At 55.0% G+C, this 19,000-nt stretch overlaps 1 protein-coding gene across 4 annotated transcripts in view; it reads left to right on the plus strand.

Annotated features, from left to right (window-relative positions):
• The window catches only part of ulk1b (unc-51 like autophagy activating kinase 1), a 130,656-nt gene that overhangs the window by 64,938 nt on the left and 46,718 nt on the right, over positions 1-19,000 (plus strand). For 3 of the 4 annotated variants that reach the window (XR_005461459.1, XM_038803577.1, XM_038803741.1), the window contains exons 12-18: positions 66-154; positions 6,614-6,752; positions 9,562-9,622; positions 11,922-12,011; positions 14,160-14,285; positions 17,068-17,216; positions 18,249-18,332. Coding sequence is in view for 3 of the 4 variants with exons in the window: in XM_038803577.1 (XP_038659505.1) it covers positions 66-154; positions 6,614-6,752; positions 9,562-9,622; positions 11,922-12,011; positions 14,160-14,285; positions 17,068-17,216; positions 18,249-18,332 (738 nt within the window). In the remaining variant the exon portion in view is untranslated. The remainder of the gene's footprint in view (positions 1-65; positions 155-6,613; positions 6,753-9,561; positions 9,623-11,921; positions 12,012-14,159; positions 14,286-17,067; positions 17,217-18,248; positions 18,333-19,000) is intronic. The other variant, XM_038803666.1, reaches the window with a different exon arrangement.

A 19,000-nucleotide genomic window follows, 5' to 3' on the forward strand; every position in this document is an offset into this window, starting at 1 on the left:
GTGATGTTTGACAGTCTCGGCGTTAACGTTGGGTAGTAACCTGCTACTGTCTCCTCTGTCCACAGCTGCCCCAGTGCCCATGTCTGTGTATCCCAGCTCAGCCTCCACCAGCTCCTGCAGCAGCTCCTCCACATCCCACCTCGCTTCGCCGCCAGTAAGTAAATGTCAATCCGCGCCACTCTCCAGTCAACGGCTGCCGAATGGGAAGGGGTGGAGGGCGGGCTGGGGGTGCGGCCCCACCGCTGGTAATTAGGCTGGGAATAGACGGTTGAAATGAAATGAAAATCGCTTATTGTCACAAGTAGTCTTCAAATGAAGTTACTGTCAGAAGTTCCTAGTCGCCACATTCCGGCGCCTGTCCGGGGAGGCTGGTACGGGAATTGAACCATGCTGCTGGCCTGCCTTGGTCTGCTTTCAAAGCCAGCCATTTAGCCCTGTGCTAAACCAAAGTCAGAGAGGTGAGGGCAGGGGTGGGGTGAAGATCAGAGCAGAAGAATAAAGAAGTCTTGCTACATTTGTCTCAGAGCTGGAATACTGGGCGGGATTCTCCGACCCCACGCAGGGTCGGAGAATTGGCGGGAAGCGGCGTCATTTCCGCTCCCGCAGGTTTCGTAATTCTCCCGCCGGAAAAAAAACCGGCGTTGTGCAAATCCCGTCGGCGGCCTGTGAAAACAGCTGGCGCCGGCGGGATTTCATTTTATTTGCACTGACCTGAAATCTCCGGCCCGGATGGGCCGAAGTCCCGCCGACGTGGCCACGGGTCACGTCGGCGCAAATCAGAGTTGATTTAAAACGGCGTCAACCATTGATGATGGTTGACGCCGTTCAGTGTCGGGGGTGGGTTGAGGCATTGGGGGGGGGGGGGGGGGGGGTGGGTTGCGGCCATCGGGGGAGTGGGTTGCAGCATCGGGGGAGTGGGTAGCGGCCATCGGGGGAGTGGGTTGCGGCCATCGGGGGAGTGGGTTGCGGCCATCGGGGGGGGGGGGGGTGGGTTGCGGCCATCGGGGGGGTGGGTTGCAGCATCGGGGGAGTGGGTAGCGGCCATCGGGGGAGTGGGTTGCAGCATCGGGGGAGTGGGTTGCGGCCATCGGGGGGGTGGGTTGCGGCCATCGGGGGGGGGGGGTGGGTTGCGGCCATCGGGGGGGGGGGTTGCGGCATCGGGGGGGTTTGGGGGCAGCGGCGGGCAGAGAGGGGGGGGGCGACGGTGCGTTGGCCCCGGGCATCCGTCGCCCCCCCCCCTCTGTACGCCGCTGCCCCCTACCCTAACCACCCCCCCCCCTCACCACCCCTCTCTCCCTCCAACGCCCCTACCCCCCTCCCCACCACCCCTACCCCCCTCCAACGCCGCCCCCCATCTCTCGCAACGCCGCAACCCCCCCCCTCAACGCCGGGTCCCCCCCCCCCCTCAACGCCGGGTCCCCCCCCCCCTCAACGCCGGGTCCCCCCCCTCAACGCCGGGTCCCCCCCACCCTCAACGCCGCAACCCACACCCCGTCCCCCTCCCTCTGAAGGCCGGTACCCACACCCCCCCTCTCTCCTCCTCCCCCCCTTCCTTCCTCCATCCCCCCCTTCCTTCCTCCGTTAGTGGGGGGGGGGGGTGCGGCGTTAGTGGGGGGTGGGTGCGGCGTTGGAGTGAGGTAGGGGTGGTGAAGGGGGTAGGGGTGGTGAGGGGAGGGGGTTGGGGTAGGGGCAGCGGGGTGCAGAGGAGGGGGGCGACGGATGCCCGGGGCCAACGCACCGTCGCCCCCCCTCTGCACGCAGCTGCCCCTACCCCAACCCCCTCCCTTCACCACTCCTACCCCCTTCACCACCCCTATCCCCCTCCAACGCCGCACCCCCCTCCAACGCCGCACCCCCACACCCCCACTAACGCCGCACCCCCCCCCCCCCCCCCCCCCAACTAACAGAGGAAGGAAGGGGGGGGGAGGAGGAGAGAGGGAGGGGAGGAGGAGAGAGGGAGGGGGGGGAGGAGGAGAGAGGGGGGGGGGAGGAGGAGGCGAGAGGGAGGGGGGGGAGGAGGAGCGAGGAGGGGGGGGAGGAGGAGAGAGGGAGGGGGGGGAGGAGGGAGGGACGGGGGGGAGGAGGAAGGAGGGAGGGGGGAGGAGGAGGGGGGGGGCCCCACACGGAGGAGAGGGGGGGGGAGGAGGAGAGGGGGAGGAGGCGAGGGGGAGGAGGAGGCGAGGGGGAGGAGGAGGCGAGGGGGTGGGAGGAGGCGAGGGGGGAGGAGAGGGGTGGAGGAAGAGGGGGGGGGAGGGGAGGGGGGGACGGAGAGGGGGGGGGAGGAGGCGGGGGGAGGAGGAGGGGGCGGGGCGGGAGGAGAGGGGGGGGAGCGAGGAGAGGGGGGGAGGAGGAGCAGGGGGGGGCGGAGGAGAGAGGAGAGGGTGGGGGCTGTGGGTACCGGCCTTCGAGGGAGGGGGAAGGGGGTGTGGGTACCGCATTGAGGGGGGGGAACCCGGCATTGAGGGGGGGGAGAGACCGGCATTGAGGGGGGGGGGGGACCCGGCATTGAGGCGGGGGGGGGACCGGATGAGGGGGGGGGACCCGGCATGAGGGGGGGGGGGGGGACCCGGCATTGAGGGGGGGGGGGGAGACCCGGCGTTGAGGGGGGGGGGACCGGCGTGAGGGGAGGGGGAGACCCCGGCGTGAGGGGGGGGGGGACCCGGCGTTGAGGGGGAGGGGGGGGGACGGCGAGTTGAGGGGAGGGGGGGGACCCGGCGTTGAGGGGAGGGGGGGAGCCGGCGTTGGAGGGGGGTAGGGGTGGTGGGGGATGGGAGGTAGGGGTGGTGGGGAGGGAGGTAGGGGTGGTGGGGAGGGAGGTAGGGGTGGTGGGGAGGGAGGTAGGGGTGGTGGGGAGGGAGGTAGGGGTGGTGGGGGAGGGAGGGTTAGGGGTGGTGAGGGTGGGTTGAGGTAGGGGTGGTGAGGGGGGGGTTGAGGTAGGGGTGGTGAGGGGGGGGTTGAGGTAGGGGTGGTGAGGGGGGGGTTGGGGTAGGGGGCAGCAGCGTACAGGGGGGGGGCGACGGTGCGTTGGCCCCGGGCATCCGTCCCCCTCCTGATGCCGCTGCCCCAACCCCCCCCCCCCCAAATGCCGGAACACACACCCCCCCAAATGCCGGAACACACCACCCCCCCCCCCCCCCCAAATGTGGAAACACACCACCCCCCCCCCCCCAATGCCGGAAACACACCACCCCCCCCACCAAATGCCGGAACACACCACCCCCCCCCCCCAAAGCCGGAACACACCCCCCCCCCCCCCAAATGCCGGAACACCAACCACCCCCCCCCCAAATGCCGAACAACACCACGCCCCCCCCCCCCCCAAATGCCGGAACACACCACCCCCCGCCCCCGCCCCCCCCCCCAAATGCCGGAACACACCACCACCCCCCCCCCCCCCCCAAAATGCCGGAACACACCACACCCCCCAAAGCCGGAACACACACACACCACACCCCCCCCCCCCAATGCCGGAAACACACCACCACCCCCCCCCCAATGCCGGAACACACCACCCCCCCCCCAAATGCCGGAACACACCACCCCCCCCCCCCCCAAATGCCGGAACACACCACCCCCCCCCCCCAAATGCCGGAACACACCACCCCCCCCCCCCAAATGCCGGAACACACCACCCCCCCCCCCAAATGCCGGAACACACCACCACCACCCCCCCAAATGCCGGAACACACCACCACCCCCCCAAAAGCCGGGTCTGTCTCTCTCCTCCTTATCCTCCAAAAAACGCCGGGTCTCACCACTTCCGCAGCTGGTGAAACTGACGCGTATCGCGTCAGTCAGCTGCTAGCCCCTCCGGGAACGGAGAATAGCGGCCTTAAAGAAGGCCCCGACGCCGGAGTCATTAACACCGATTTTTCTCGCAGGCAACCCGCGTTACGAAGGGCTACGGAGAATCCCGCCCACTGTGTGCAGTTCTTGGTCTCCATATTTTGAACTTGCATTGGAGACGGTACAGCGAACAACGTACAGCACAGGAACAGGCCCTTCAGCCCGCCAAGCCCGTGCCGACCATGCTGCCCGTCTAAACTAAAATCTTCCACACTTCCGGGGTCCGTATCCCTCTATTCCCATCCTATTCATGTATTTGTCAAGATGCCCCTTAAATGTCACTATCGTCCCTGCTTCCACCATCTCCTCCGGCAGCGAGTTCCAGGCACCCACTACCCTCTGTGTAAAAAACTTGCCTCGTACATCTCCTCTAAACCTTGGCCCTCGCAACTTAGACCTATGCCCCCTAGTAATTGTCCCCTCTACCATGGGAAAAAGCCTCTGATTATCCACTCTGTCTATGCCCCTCATAATTTTGTAGACCTCTATCAGGTCGCCCCTCAACCTCCATCATTCCAGTGAGAACAAACATAGTTTATTCAACCTCTGCTCATAGCTAATGCCCTCCATACCAGGCAACATCCTGGTAAATCTCTTCTGCACCCTCTCTAAAGCCTCCACATCCTTCTGGTAGTTTGGCGACCAGAATTGAACACTATACTCCAAGTGTGGGCGAACTAAGGTTCCATACAGCTGCAACATGACTTGCCAATTCTTATACTCAATGCCCCGGCCAATGAAGGCAAGCATGCCGTATGCCTTCTTGACTACCTTCTCCACCTGTGTTGCCCCTTTCAGTGCCCTGTGGACCTGTACACCTAGATCTCTCTGACTGTAAATGCTCTTGAGGATTCTACCATTCACTGTATATTCCCTACCTGTATTAGACCTTCCAAAATGCATTACCTCACATTTGTCCGGATTAAACTCCATCTGCCATCTCACCGCCCAAGTCTCCAAACGATCTAAATCCTGCTGCATCCTCTGACTGTCATCATCGCTATCTGCAATTGCACCAACCTTTGTGTCGTCTGCAACCTTACTAATCAGGCCAGTTACATTTTCCTCCAAATCATTTATATACACTACGAACAGCAAAGGTCCCAGCACTGATCCCTGCGGTACACCACTAGTCACAGCCCTCCAATCAGAAAAGCACCCTTCCATTGCTGCTCTCTGCCTTCTATGACCTAGCCAGTTCTGTATCCACCTTGCCAACTCACCCCTGATCCCGTGTGACTTCACCTTTTGTACCAGTCTACTATGAGGGACCTTGTCAAAGGCCTTACTGAAGTCCATATAGACAACAACCACTGCCCTACCTGCATCAATCATCTTTGTGACCTCCTTGAAAAACTCTATCAAGTTAGTGAAACACGACTTCCCCTTCACAAAACCGTGCAGCCTCTCGCTAATACCTCCATTTGCTTCCAAATGGGAGTAGATCCTGTTTCGAAGAATTCTCTCCAGTAATTTCCCTATCACTGACGTAAGGTTCACCGGCCTGTAGTTCCCTGGATTATCCTTGCTGTTCACTTGATTGGTCCCTGGGATGAGGGGAAAGGGATGATGAGAGATTGAGGAAATTGGGTTGATATGCTTTGGAAGAATGAGCACTGATCTCACTGCAGCGTTCAACTATCTGAGAGTGTGGACGCTGAGAGATTGCTTCTGCTCGTCGGGGAATCTGAAACACGGGGGCCACAGTCTGAGGATAAAGGATTTCGGACTGGGATGAGGATAAACGTCAAAGGGTTGTGAATCTTTGGAATTCTCTAGGGACAGCAGGGTAGCATGGTGGTTAGCATAAATGCTTCACAGCTCCAGGGTCCCAGGTTCGATTCCCGGCTGGGTCACTGTCTGTGTGGAGTCTGCACGTCCTCCCCCTGTGTGCGTGGGTTTCCTCCGGGTGCTCCGGTTTCCTCCCACAGTCCAAAGATGTGCGGGTTAGGTGGATTGGCCATGCTAAATTGCCCGTAGTGTCCTAAAAAAAGTAAGGTTAAGGGGGGGGTTGTTGGGTTACGGGTATAGGGTGGATACGTGGGTTTGAGTAGGGTGATCATGGCTCGGCACAACATCGAGGGCTGAAGGGCCTGTTCTGTGCTGTACTGTTCTATGTTCTATGTTCTACCCCAGAGGGTTGTGGGTGGGGCAGTGTTGAACAGATTTCAGGCTGGGATGGACAGATTTCTGGTTTCTAGCGGAGTGAAGGGAGTGGTCGGGAAAGTGGATTTGATGTGCAAGGTTAGCCATGAGCATATCGAATGGTGCAGCAGGCTTGACGGGCCGAATGGTCTCCTTCTGCCCCCATCACATTCTTACGTTTATCCTAAAGAGCATTTCCGAACACATGGAGTCTTTCCAACAATCCAACAGCTTCCCGGTTACTTCCACTGAACCCAACATTTTATTATAGAATTCAAATTGTTAAATTAGTGGGAAGGGAACTGGAATTCTCTGGATTGCTAACCCGGATAACCAGGAGACTCCTGCCCCTATTACCAGCAACAACGTCAACAGAGTCTCTCGAGGCTGGTGTTGTGATGTTTGGTTTCATTTTCCCTCTACTTTTGTCACCCTCGGGCTCCATTCCTCTTGTCCTTATTCCCCCTCTCTCTTCATATTGTCTTGAAGATTAGTTCTCGAGATTTGTGCAGACAGATGAACAAATCGCAGTGCACCAAAGACAGTGAAGCTATGTTGTTGAGTTTCAAAGCTGCAATATGAAAGATGCTCCTTTTAACAATTGCCTTTCCCTTGTAAACAGTCGCTCGCCTCCCCCACCCAGGAGACACCCGGCTTCCTTCACAGCTCCAAGGATTCGGGTGGCAGCAGCAGCAAGAACTCCTCCTGCGACATTGACGACTTTGTGTTGGTGCCCTACAACAGCTCAACCCACTGCCCTGGTAAGTCTGCCTTCCCAAGGCAAGTCGCTTATGATCCTCCTACCAACAGAGCTCCTACATAATAATAACAATCTTTATTAGTGTCACAAGTAGGCTTACATTGACACTGCAATGAAGTTACTGTGAAAAGCCCCTAGTCGCCACATTCCGGCGCCTGTTCGGGTACACAGAGGGAGAATTCAGAATGCCCAATTCACCTAACAGCACGTCTTTCGGAACTTGTGGGTGGAAACCGGAGCACCCGGAGGAAACCCACGCAGACACGGGGGGGAACGTGCAGACTCCGCACAGTGACCCAAGCCGGGAATGGAACCTGGGACCCCGACGCTGAGAAGCAACAGTGCTAATCACTGTGCTTCCATGCCACCCAGTACAGTGATCTCTGCGCTCTCCCAATTCTGGCTCTTGCGCTCCATCATCGGTGGCCTGGGATCTAAGCTGTGGAACTCCCTCCCTACACCTCACTCTCTCTCCCACTCTCTCTCTCTCTCTCTCTCTCTCCCTCTCTCTCTCTCCCTCTCTCTCTCTCTCTCCCTCTCTCTCTTCCCTTGAACAAGCCAAAGTGGTTGTCTCCACGAGGGCTAGTGTCAAATTGTGTTTGACCATTCAACTATGAAGCACCTGGGGGGCAATTTCTGTTCGTTGGCGTGAAGTGTGCATCCCCAATGAGGCCAATGTTTATTACCCATCTCCAATTTCCCTTGTAGGGAATTGCTTTATAGATGCAATTTAATGTTCGTGTGCCAACTTTGGTTCCGCGTCCAAAGACAGTGCAGAGTTTTACATACCCGAAACGCAGCAAAGGCTGCTCTCTCCCCGCATTGAGGTGCAGTAAATGGATTCGGATTTCCCCTGTATGATATCCTGAGTAACACGGCAGTGAATCACAAGCCAGTAATGAGTACAGGACTCGAGTGCTTTCAGTAAGATTAGGACAGTAGTGAAATTATCCTAACTTGTGTACATTTGAAGAGAGAGTTATAAGCAGCCGAGCAATAATAAAGACTCCCCTTACCAAACTGTGATCTGTATCTGGGAGGGAGAATTCGGAGTCCTGGTCAGTCTTGTAAAAGTACTGGGGTTGGCAGATTTATGTTGGTTTAGATTATCAGGGGCTATAGAACAAGAGGGTAAGTGTCATTGAGGTAGCGACCTGCTGTGATCTCATTGAATTGTGCTGCAGGTTCAAGGGGCTGAATGGCCTCCTCCTGTTTCTCAATATCCTCCATGGCTTGTTAATTATAGTGAATTACCAGCGTTCTCCAATAAGCAATGAACTTTGTCCCTCCCTGACGCAATGTTCTTTATCACGGTAAAACTTACTATAAACTTCAAAGAACTGATTTACATACACAAATGAGATGCTGCAGCAACCTCTCACTCTAATATAAAGAGCCAAGTGTTAATGGAGCCAGCCCTGTGTGTTGAATTTCAAATTAGGTTTCAACAGTGAATAGAGAGGACCAGCTAAAACATAATATTTTTAAAAATAAATTTTGAGTACCCAATTACCTTTTCCAGTTAAGGGCCAATTTAGCGTGGCCAATCCACCTGACCTGCACATCTTTGGGTTGTGGGGGGCGAAACCCACGCAGACACGGGGAGATTGTGCAAACTCCACACGGCAGTGACCCAGAGCCGGGATCGAACCCGGAACCTCACGAAAACATAACATAACCCACGCTATCGGTGATTGAGATCCGGGGGGGGGGGAATACAGAGGCTGAAATTTTCCAGCCCTTCCCCACTGGGATCTTCCTGTGCCGCTGATGGTGACCACCCATTGCGGGTTCTTCAGCAACGGAAGGCACGAGCAACGGGAAAAGTCGTTGATGTCGGAAGGATCTGGAGATCCCACTGACGGTCAGTGGAGGGGGGGGGGGGGGGGGGGAGGCCATCTCCACCACCACAAAACTCGCTCCAGAGCCGGGGGGGGGGGGGTGGGGGGGGGCATAAAAAATCCCATCCAGAGTTTCCAATGGGAAGAAACTTCAGTGAAAAACCTCCGACACCAAACCCTGCTCTGTTCACTGGGGTCTGGCTCCGTGCTTCATCCTGTGTCATTCTCATTCAGGAACATTTTGCCTGGGCGGACTTCAATTTTGACAGAAGAGTTTGTGCTGGACGCGATATTTCACATTATTGGGGAAGAGTAATATCCTGGCAGATTCGAAGGCTTCCGAGACGGTTATAAAAAGTTGATACCAGTTTGCGAATGGTTTAAACTGTGAATGAAATACTGTTGATGAGTGGGAGAGGAAATTGGCTGTGAAAGCGTTTCTGATTCTGGCACAATATTCTCACTGCTGCAAACCTGCCTGAGTTAATTCTGAGGGTTTCTGTTGATTTTTGTTGTCAGTAAACGGGGAAAGTAAGGAGGAACCTTTTTAACACGGAGAGTGAGAATGACCCGGAGCTTGCTGGCCACAAGAGTGGCGGAGGCGAAGATGATAAATGATTCCCAAAGGAAATCGGATGGGCACGGGGATAAAGTGGGGGAGTAGGACTAACTGGATTGCTGTACAGAGAGCCAGCCAGCAAGGACTCGATGGGCCGAATAGCTTCCTTCTGCGCCATCGCCAACACTAAGGGCATTCAAATGGTCATTGGATAAACATATGGACGATAAGGGAATAGTGTAGATGGGCTTTAGAGTGGTTTCACAGGTCGGCGCAACATCGAGGGCCGAAGGGCCTGTACTGCGCTGTAGTGTTCTATGTTCTATAATGACTTTATGAATCTTAAATCAGTATTTTGTCAATTGTATTGTTGAAAGGAGAGATTAAATACTTGTTGTTTTGCTCTCCAGGTGAGTTGCTGGGTGATACCATGGCAGGGAGGACAGTGATTGACAGCCTGAATTACAGCAGGTACGTCTCTGTGAGGACTCGGCGGGGGAGCGTGCACAAAGTCTAGACGTCTCTTTGGCCTTCATTCCCAGTTGATCTCGGCACGAGCTCCGAGCCCTCTTCTTCGGGCATGTCTTTGTGATTTTAATTTAATCTCCATGAGAAAGATCAGCATTTATTTCCCATCCCTAGTTGCCCCGAGACCCTGAGAAATAATGTCATTTGTGTGCATCTTCCCACATTTTTACCATGTTCCTTAACTCCCTGAGTACCCAAAGTCTTTGGTGTACTCACTGCCTGAACATCCACAGCCTCTGGGATCATAGCATTTACAGTGCAGAAGGAGGCCATTCGGCCCATCAAATCTGCACCGACCCTTGGAAACAGCACCCAGCTGAAGCTCACGCCGCCAGCCAATCCCCGTAACCCAGTAACCCCACCTAACCTTTTGGACACTGAGGGGCAATTTAGCACGGCCAATCCACCTAACCTGCACATCTTTGGACTGTGGGAGGAAACCGGAGCACCCGGAGGAAACCCACGCAGACACGGGGAGAACGTGCAGACTCCGCACAGACAGTCACCCGAGGCTGGAATTGAACCCGGGACCCCTGAAGCTGTGAGGCTGCGGTGCTAACCACTGTGCCGCCATTCCACCCCCTCAGGATAGAGAATCCTAAATGGCTGAACCCTTACAGTAGGACTGTGCCCTCCGAAGTCAGGTTTGACACCCGGCTGCTGTGGCGTAGTCGGCAACAGTCTTGGCCTCTTGAGTCAGAAGGTTCGGGCTCCACTCCAGGGCTTGAACACGAAGGTCCAGGCTGAAACTCCAGTACCGTGCTGAGAGAGTGCCGCACTGGTGGGGGTGCCGCCTTGCGGGTGCGATGTTAAACTGGGGACCCATCTGACTATGTTAAAAAATCCCGTGGCACTGTTTTGGAGAGCAAGGCAATTCCTGCTGGTGGCCTGCCCCAATGTTTATCCGTCGAACAATATCACAAAAACACACTATCTGGTCATTATCACGTTGCTGTTTGTGGGATCTTCCTGTGCGGAAATTGGCTGCTGCGTTTCCTAAATCCCGACAGTGGCTACACTTCAGACGTACTTTACTGGCCGCAAAGCGCTTTGAAACATCTTGTGGTTCCGAAAGGTGTTTTTTTGAGACAAATTGCACATTTAAAGAGTTACATAGAACATAGAACAGTACAGCACAGAACAGGCCCTTCGGCCCTCAATGTTGTGCCGAGCAATGATCACCTTACTGAAGCCAACGTATCCACCCTATACCAGTAACCCCCCCCCCCCCAATTAACCTGATTTTTTAGGACACTAAGGGCAATTTATTACAGCCAATCCACCTAACCCGCACATCTTTGGACTGTGGGAGGAAACCGGAGCACCCGGAGGAAACCCACGCACACACGGGGAGGACGTGCAGACTCCACACAGACAGTGACCCAGCCGGGAATCGAACCTGGGACCCTGGAGCTGTGAAGCATTTATGCTAACCACCATGCTACCGTGCTGCCCCATGTTTTTGATTTTTGACCTGGGAATTATTCGCTGAATTTTCAGTTCCAGTTCTCCAGCGGTTAATTCTGAGTTAAAATTGCTATTATCAGTATTCAGAATTTATAGTAAACTTTGCTTCCTTTGCCCATTCACGCCCTTCCTGCAGGGTGTCTACTCTTGTTAGTTTCAAGCAACTGGCCACTCCGCTTGAAGTGTCAATTTGCATTGTCTTGACTCACTTAACAAGTCATGCAATACTTCTTCAAAGCAAGTGTGTTTCCCTGTGCATAACCTGTCTGTTCGCAAATTCCCAGGAACCCCTTCCAGATCTTCTTCTGTCAGTTTTTAATCTCTCCGCTGTTTTGTTCACATGTCTCAACCTTTCATAGAATTTACAGTGCAGAAGGAGGCCATTCGGCCCATCGAGTCTGCACCGGCTCTTGGAAAGAGCACCCTTCCCAAGGTTAACACCTCCACCCTATCCCCATAACCCAGTAACCCCACCCAACACTAAGGGCAATTTTGGACACTAAAGGCAATTTATCATGGCCAATCCACCTAACCTGCACATCTTTGGACTGTGGGAGGAAACCCACGCACACACGGGGAGGACGTGCAGACTCCGCACAGACAGTGACCCAACCGGGAATCGAACCTGGGACCCTGGAGCTGTGAAGCATTTATGCTAACCACCATGCTACCGTGCTGCCCAATTCTACGGGAGTTCGACTCCATTCCCCAATCACTGCTGCACTGTGCTGTGCTTTGAGTGTCGTGCAGGCTAATTATCTTCTCTTTCTTCCAGCAGTTCAGTTCTGACTTCTGCGGGATTAGGAAGTCAAGGGAGACCATCATCCCCTTCAGCATCCTGCAGCAGCTCTCCGAGTCCCTCCGGGTAAGGCCACTGCAGGCTTGGGCTAAATTGAGGTTTAATGAGATTTTCGTGATCACAAGTTCTGCTGACATTTTCTCGAAACGATTGCCTGGAAACCTGACATTTAACAAATTAGCCAGGTGCCAACAGCAAGTCTGACAGGAGATGTCACAGAGGACAGCTTAACCGCTTGTTTGCTGGATTATATACCAATATCAATTCTGTAATGGAGCTAAAACCCCTCGTCTCTCTGCTTCATGGAATCCTTACAGTGCAGAAGGAGGCCATTCGGCCCATCGAGTCTGCTCCGGCCCCTGGAAAGAGCACCCGACTCAAGCCCACACCCCCACCCCATCCCTGTAACCCAGTAACCCCACCCAACCTTTTGGACACTCGGGCAATTTAGCACGGCCAATCCACCTAACCCTCACATCTTTGGACTGTGGGAGGGAACCGGAGCACCCGGAGGAAACCCACGCAGACACGGGGAGAAAGTGCAAACTCCACACAGACTGTCACCCGCGGCTGGAATTGAACCCGGGTCCCTGGCGCTGTGTGGCAGCAGTGCTAACCACCGTGCCACTGAGGGAGTGCTGCGCTGTTGCATAAAACACTAAACTAAGGCCGCATCCGCTGTCCCAGGTGGATGTAAAAGACCCCCATGTTACTATTTTGAAAAAAAGCAGGGAAGTTCTCCCCAGTCCCTTGGTTCAATCCTCCAGCAACCCCATCAAAAACCAATTCTCTGGTCATTATTCCATGGCTGTTCACGGGAGCCAGCTGTGGGCACGTTGGCAGCTGTTTCCTATGTTACAATTCAAAAGTACTTGACTGGCTGTAGAGTCCTTTGAGTTTATGAAAGGGACAGTGTGAACTCTGGAGCTCGGTAACTTTCCGACTTCGAACGCAGGTTGGATGGTCCTGTAGTGGGATTTTCTGACAATATAGCGGTGGCTTGACGCTCTGGCTCCCTGTGGTAGTTTATACTGATGGTCATCCGCTCTGATTGGCCACATTGAATGTTGCTCATATCTTCACCATCTTCTCTTGGAGAGCAGTGGGAGGATTTGCTGATTAACAGTCTGAAAGACGACAACATGGACTCTCCTGCCAGGGATCTCCTACCCCAGCTGCTGGGAGAAGGGCGGGAGGGGGGGGGATGTGGTCAAAGTCCTTGGATCTTGCAACCCATACGATGAGGGGGGGGGGGGCGCCTCCACCCAAATTAATGTGGGTATCCTGCTGAAGGCCAACCATGAGCTGGAACTCCCATCACCACTCGCTGGGATTGCTTTGAATATGAGGAATAGGAGCAGGAGGCTCCGTTTTGGCCTTAAGACCAGCTCTGTCATTCAACACGGTCACATCCGATCTCAATTCCACCTTCCCGCACTGTCCCCATACCCATTAATGCCGAAAAATCTACCAATCTCACAATCCCCCCCCCCCCCCCCCATCTCACCTATAAGGGGGTCAACGTGCCCCTCCCCGCCACCCCCACCTCATAAGGGCAGGGCACCCCTGGGCCCGATCTCAGGTGCTGGCAAAATGCCACCCAGGCAGTAGTGGCAGGGTGCCCAGATGGCATCCGGGATGCCACTCTACCCAGAGCCCGACCACCCAGAGGACCCTACGCCAGACCCAGGTTTGTGCTGGTCAGCTTTGACGAAGGGCCACCTGGACTCGAAGCGTCTGCTCTTTCCTCTCCCCCGACAGATGCAGCCGGACCTGCTGAGAATTTCCAGCATTTTCTCTTTTGTGCTGACCAGTGCTAACCAGCGTTTGCTCGGGGTGTCCAAGGCACAGGGGGTTCGATCCCGTGCCCTGGGTAACTCCGGCCAGTGCACATTCAAGTCATCCTCACTGCACACTTGGCTATGCAGAGTTGGGTCCCGCCCATTGTGGGTGGGATAAGATTGCGACGTTTCGCGATATCCCGTTAGATCCCGCGAGGCGTAGCGAGCCGGGGAAATTTTGCAAGCGGTCTCTCGCGAGATTTACCAGCCGCCGGGCGGCCATCAGCTTTTGCCGCTCATTCTTCTAAACTCCAGCAAATACTGATCCAAGCCCAGAGATTCCTGTAACGCTGAGTGAGTTGGGCAGATATTTCTGCTGCAAAGTCAGATTCAGTAAACACTTTGTGATCTGCTGTCCTCCTGTGTTTTACAGTCGGCCGAGCCTGGAATCTGTCAGCACCTACGGAGACACAGTTCCCATCCCTGTCCCTACGCAGGTCCTCAATTACCAGCGAATAGAGCAGAACCTTCAGTCTCCAAGGCACGGAAGCTCACCAAGGTTAGTCTGACCAGTGAGCGGTTACAGCCACTTCGCTGTGCTTCAGTTCCAGTCCAGTTTCAGACTGACAGTCAATTGGTGTTCCAGAAAAATCAGTGCAGCGTACCCAGGAGAGGGAGAGTGAGAGAGTGTGTGAGAGAGAGTGTGAGAGAGAGAGTGTGTGAGAGAGAGAGAGTGTGAGAGAGAGAGAGTGTGAGAGAGAGAGAGAGAGAGTGTGAGAGAGAGAGAGAGTGTGCGTGTGAGAGAGGAGTGTGAGAGAGAGAGAGGAGGAGAGAGTGTGAGAGGTGAGAGGAGAGAGTGTGAGAGAGAGAGAGTGTGAGAGAGAGAGAGTGTGAGTGTGAGAGAGAGAGAGTGTGAGAGAGGAGAGAGAGGTGTGAGGAGAGAGAGAGTGTGAGAGAGAGAGAGAGAGTGTGAGAGAGAGAGAGAGAGAGTGTGAGAGAGAGAGAGAGTGGAGAGGGGAGAGAGAGTGTGAGAGAGAGAGAGAGGTGGAGAGAGCGAGAGAGTGTGAGAGAGGAGAGGAAGAGAGAGTGTGAGAGAGAGAGAGAGTGTGAGAGGAGAGAGAGTGAGGAGAGAGAGAGAGAGAGAGTGTGTGAGGAGAGAGATGAGAAGAGAGAGAGGAGGAGTCGAGAGAGGAGTGGGAGGAGAGAGAGAGAGAGAGAGGAGAGGTAGTGTGAGAGAGAGAGGGCGAGAGAGTTGAGAGAGAGTGAGAGTGGAGCGGAGAGAGAGGAGGAGAGAGAGGTGTGAGAGAGAGAGAAGAGAGTGTGAGAGAGAGAGGAGAGAGGAGAGAGAGAGTGTGAGGAGAGAGAGTGTGAGAGAGAGAGAGTGTGAGAGAGAGAGAGTGTGAGAGAGAGAGAGTGTGGAGAGAGAGAGAGTGTAGAGAGAGAGAGAGTGTGAGAGAGAGAGAGAGAGTGTGAGAGAGAGAGAGAGTGTGAGAGAGAGAGAGAGAGTGTGAGAGGAGAGAGAGAGAGAGTGTGAGAGAGAGAGAGAGAGAGTGTGGTGAGAGAGAGAGAGAGAGAGTGTGAGAGAGAGAGAGAGAGTGTGAGAGAGAGAGAGTGAGAGAGAGAGAGAGAGAGTGTGAGAGAGAGAGAGAGAGTGTGAGAGAGAGAGAGTGTGAGAGAGAGCGAGAGAGTGTGAGAGAGAGAGGGCGCGATTCTCCCAAAACGGGAGAAATCGTAAGGCTGGCGTCAAACCCGCCCGGGTTTGACGCCAGCGCGCCCCTTCCCGACCGGGAACTGATTCTGGTTCCCGGTCGGGGCTAGCAGCCCAACGCCGTAAGCTCCGGCATCACGGGCTTAACGAATTTCGTTAGAAATGCCGGAGTTAGCGCCGGCTGACGCGTCATATGACGTCAGCCGCGCATGCGCGGATTGGAAGACTCCAACCCGCGCATGCGCGGATGACATCGCGTATTTGCGCGAAACCCGCGCATGCGCGGGCCGGGATGCCCCTCAGCCGCCCCGCGAATGGATACTGCGGGGCGGCGGAAGGAGAAATAGTGCGCGGGCATCGGGCCCGCTGCCCGCGATCGGTGCCCACCGATCGCGGGCCCATGGCACCCTTGGCACGGCCGTGGTACTGCCGTGCCAATCGGTGCCATGGTTATAAAAAGCGAGTTGTTCCTGCCGTTTTTACGAACGGCCAGACCAGGTGTGTTTGCCGTTCGTAAAAACAGCGTAACGGGCTGGGACTTCGGCCCATCGGCCAGCTGTGAATCGCTGCCGGCCGTAAAAAAACGGCGGCAGCGATTCGTGTCGGGAGTTGGGCGGGGGGGGGGGGGGGGGGGGGGGAGAATAGCGGGAGGGCGGGAAAAATGTCAGGAAGGCCCTCCCGCTATTCTCCGACCCGTTGTGGGGGGCGGAGAATCGCGCCTAGAGAGTGAGAGAGAGAGAGAGTGTGAGAGAGAGAGTGTGAGAGAGAGTGTGAGTGTGAGAGAGAGAGAGAGCTAGTTACAAAATTAACATTGTGTGATGTGACGCAGCACAATGGGAGTCCATTCGGCCCATCATTCCCTATCCAGCTCTTTGGTAGCTGTATCCGATTAGCCCAGTCCGGGCTGCACGTCTGGAAGGGAATGCTGTTTGTACGTGGGCAGAGTGTTGCACTCGGCAGTGTGTTCCACTTGCTGTGCGGCCTTGCACTATAGATTTACGGTAAGGGGCAAGAGGTTTAGAGTAGATGAGAGGAAAAGCTTCTTCACCCAGAGAGTGGTGAGAATCTGGAACTCACTGCCTGAAAGGGTGGTCGAGGTGGGAACCCTCACAATATTTAAGAAGCATTTAGATGGGTACTTGAAACGCCTTTGCACCCAAAGCTCAAGGCCAAATGCTGGAAAATGGGCTTAAAATAGATAGGAGCTTGATGGACAGCCCAGAAACAATGGGCCAAATGGCCTCTTTATTTGCCTGGATGATTGCAGCTCCGACAATGAGTTGTTGTGATGTGGAAGACGCTGCCGGAAGCAGATTCAGTCATAACTTTCGAAAAGGAATCGGAGAAATACATGAAGGGGAAATAATTGGAGGGCTGAGGGAGGAAGTGGGGCTAATTGGATAGTTTTTTCGTAAGAGCTAGCACAGTCACACTGGGCTGAATGGCCTCCTGTGCTGTATCATTCTATGAATTGGTCTTGCTCATAACTTCAGTGAAAAATGTGAAGCCAAAGATCAGGAAACCTGGTCACCTACCCACCAGTAGGAGCAATTCTTCAGAATTTAAAGTCGAACGAGAGACAAAGCTTCCCGATTTCCTGGCTTGACTTGAGTTGTAACTTCTTGTCCCTCAGGTCTGAGGGAGTTCAAAGGTCCGGCAGCACCAGCCCCCTGAGCTTCAACAAGGCCGGAGCGTCCCCTCCACGTCACGGAGAACAGGGAGCCGGCCCCTTTCGAAGGCCATCCTCTGGTGGTTTGAAGCCTTACTCACCATCACCACAAGGTAGGCCGGGAGCAGGATTGTGGAATGAGCCGAGACGTGAACATTTGACAAGTTGGAAATCCTCGGCAAGAGTGTGACTCTCTGTCAGGGTTTAGATCTGAACTTCCCAGCAGTTATTGGGCTAAACCTACTATCTCTCTGGTGACCCAGACTGGGAGTTGGGGGAGGGGGGCGGCCTGGGGAAAGGCCTGTAAAACAACATGGAAAGGGCAGGGGAACAGAATCCTCAACATCTTCCCACTGCCCTGTCATCTTGCCAGCAGTGGGTAAGGTGGCAGAAAGTCTGACGGTAAATTCAGTGACTGAAGTAGCCAATTAAGCCCCCCCCCCCCCCCCCCATTGGCATTTCACCAGCAGCAAAGGGGGCTCTCACGTGGGGAAATGCCAGGTAAACCCTGGCACCACCCTGAGGGCTCAGTGGGGGTCCTTCTATTCGGGTACTCTTTGTTCCCTTGTGGCAATGGCACGACCTCCCTTCTCCAACTTCACCCTCACCCCCTCGCCAGGACCCGTCTGACTGGCCCCAGGCGCCACCTAACTGGTCGAGAGGGCAGTGTCCTTCCATGGCGTCCTCCTCTCCCACATACAGTCCCGGGGGTGATGACCACTCCTGGGGGTCCTGTCTTCCGACTGGCCAGCAGCTCTTGGGGGAAGGCGGCTGCCCTGAGCATCAAAGGACCCCTCCCTGGTGGCCACGCAGCCTTCTGGTGACACAATGTGGCCAGGGTCACACAGACCACCTTTGGGCCTGTTGACAGGGCCCCACCACAAAGATAAAATATAGCCCTGAGTGGGACTGGAGCTATTAGCGTGATTGCCTGAAGAAGGGTTGTGTATTCCAGTCTTGTACCTCATCCACATTGCACAACTCAGCAACAGTGCTGCTTTTAACCATTAATTATTACGCAACCCCATCAATTAAACATCAAGACTCGAGAACTAGAATATTTATTGCCGCTGTTCTAGCTTCACTGAGCAAATCTACTCAAAACTCCCAACACTGGAAATGTTTTATTCTCTTCTGTTTTGAAGTTGGCACGATTCCTGAGCAGCCGTGCCAGTTTGCCAGTAATTCCCCGATTGGATTGGAGACACGGGCGAGGCAGACATCTCCAGGTATGTGCGGCTCTCGGTGATCAGCCCCATTGTTCTGGAGTGGCAGACTCATTGGCCTGAGGTGTGAATGATTTCCCAGGTGTGCGGTGGGCAATGCTGCTTGAGGCCACACGGCCACCGCAAGCCTTGCCTGACACTCGGAGCTGCATATCTGTGCTGGGTGGGCGACTGTGTTGGGGGGGGGGGGGGCGTGGATGGAAGTGGCGGAGAAGGGGGTGAACGTACATGAAGAGTGTGGAGAGGAATGGTGCGTTTGCTTTTGTTTACAGCAGGATCCCCTTTAAGGAGCTGCCTCTTTAATTTGTCCCTCAGTTAATTTGATTTGAAATGAAATGAAATGAAAATCGCTTATTGTCACGAGTAGGCTTCAATGAAGTTACTGTGAAAAGCCCCTAGTCGCCACATTACGGCGCCTGTCCGGGGAGGCTGGTACGGGAATCGAACCGTGCTGCTGGCCTGCTTGGTCTGCTTTAAAAGCCAGCGATTTAGCCCAGTGAGCTAAACCAGCCCCATTGGTTTAACTGGTTTGATCCAAAATAGTGGTCGGAGGCTTGTTTTGAGCACAGATTGCCCACCCTGACACTTCACTCCTTGAAATACAGCAACATAAGGCAGGATTCGGTTGAGACCTTTTTGAAGATTTTCAAGGGTACTGGGGCTGGTTTAGC

This window comes from Scyliorhinus canicula, chromosome 1 (genome assembly GCF_902713615.1).
Source record: "Scyliorhinus canicula chromosome 1, sScyCan1.1, whole genome shotgun sequence".
In the NCBI taxonomy this organism is placed as follows: Eukaryota; Metazoa; Chordata; class Chondrichthyes; order Carcharhiniformes; family Scyliorhinidae; genus Scyliorhinus; species Scyliorhinus canicula.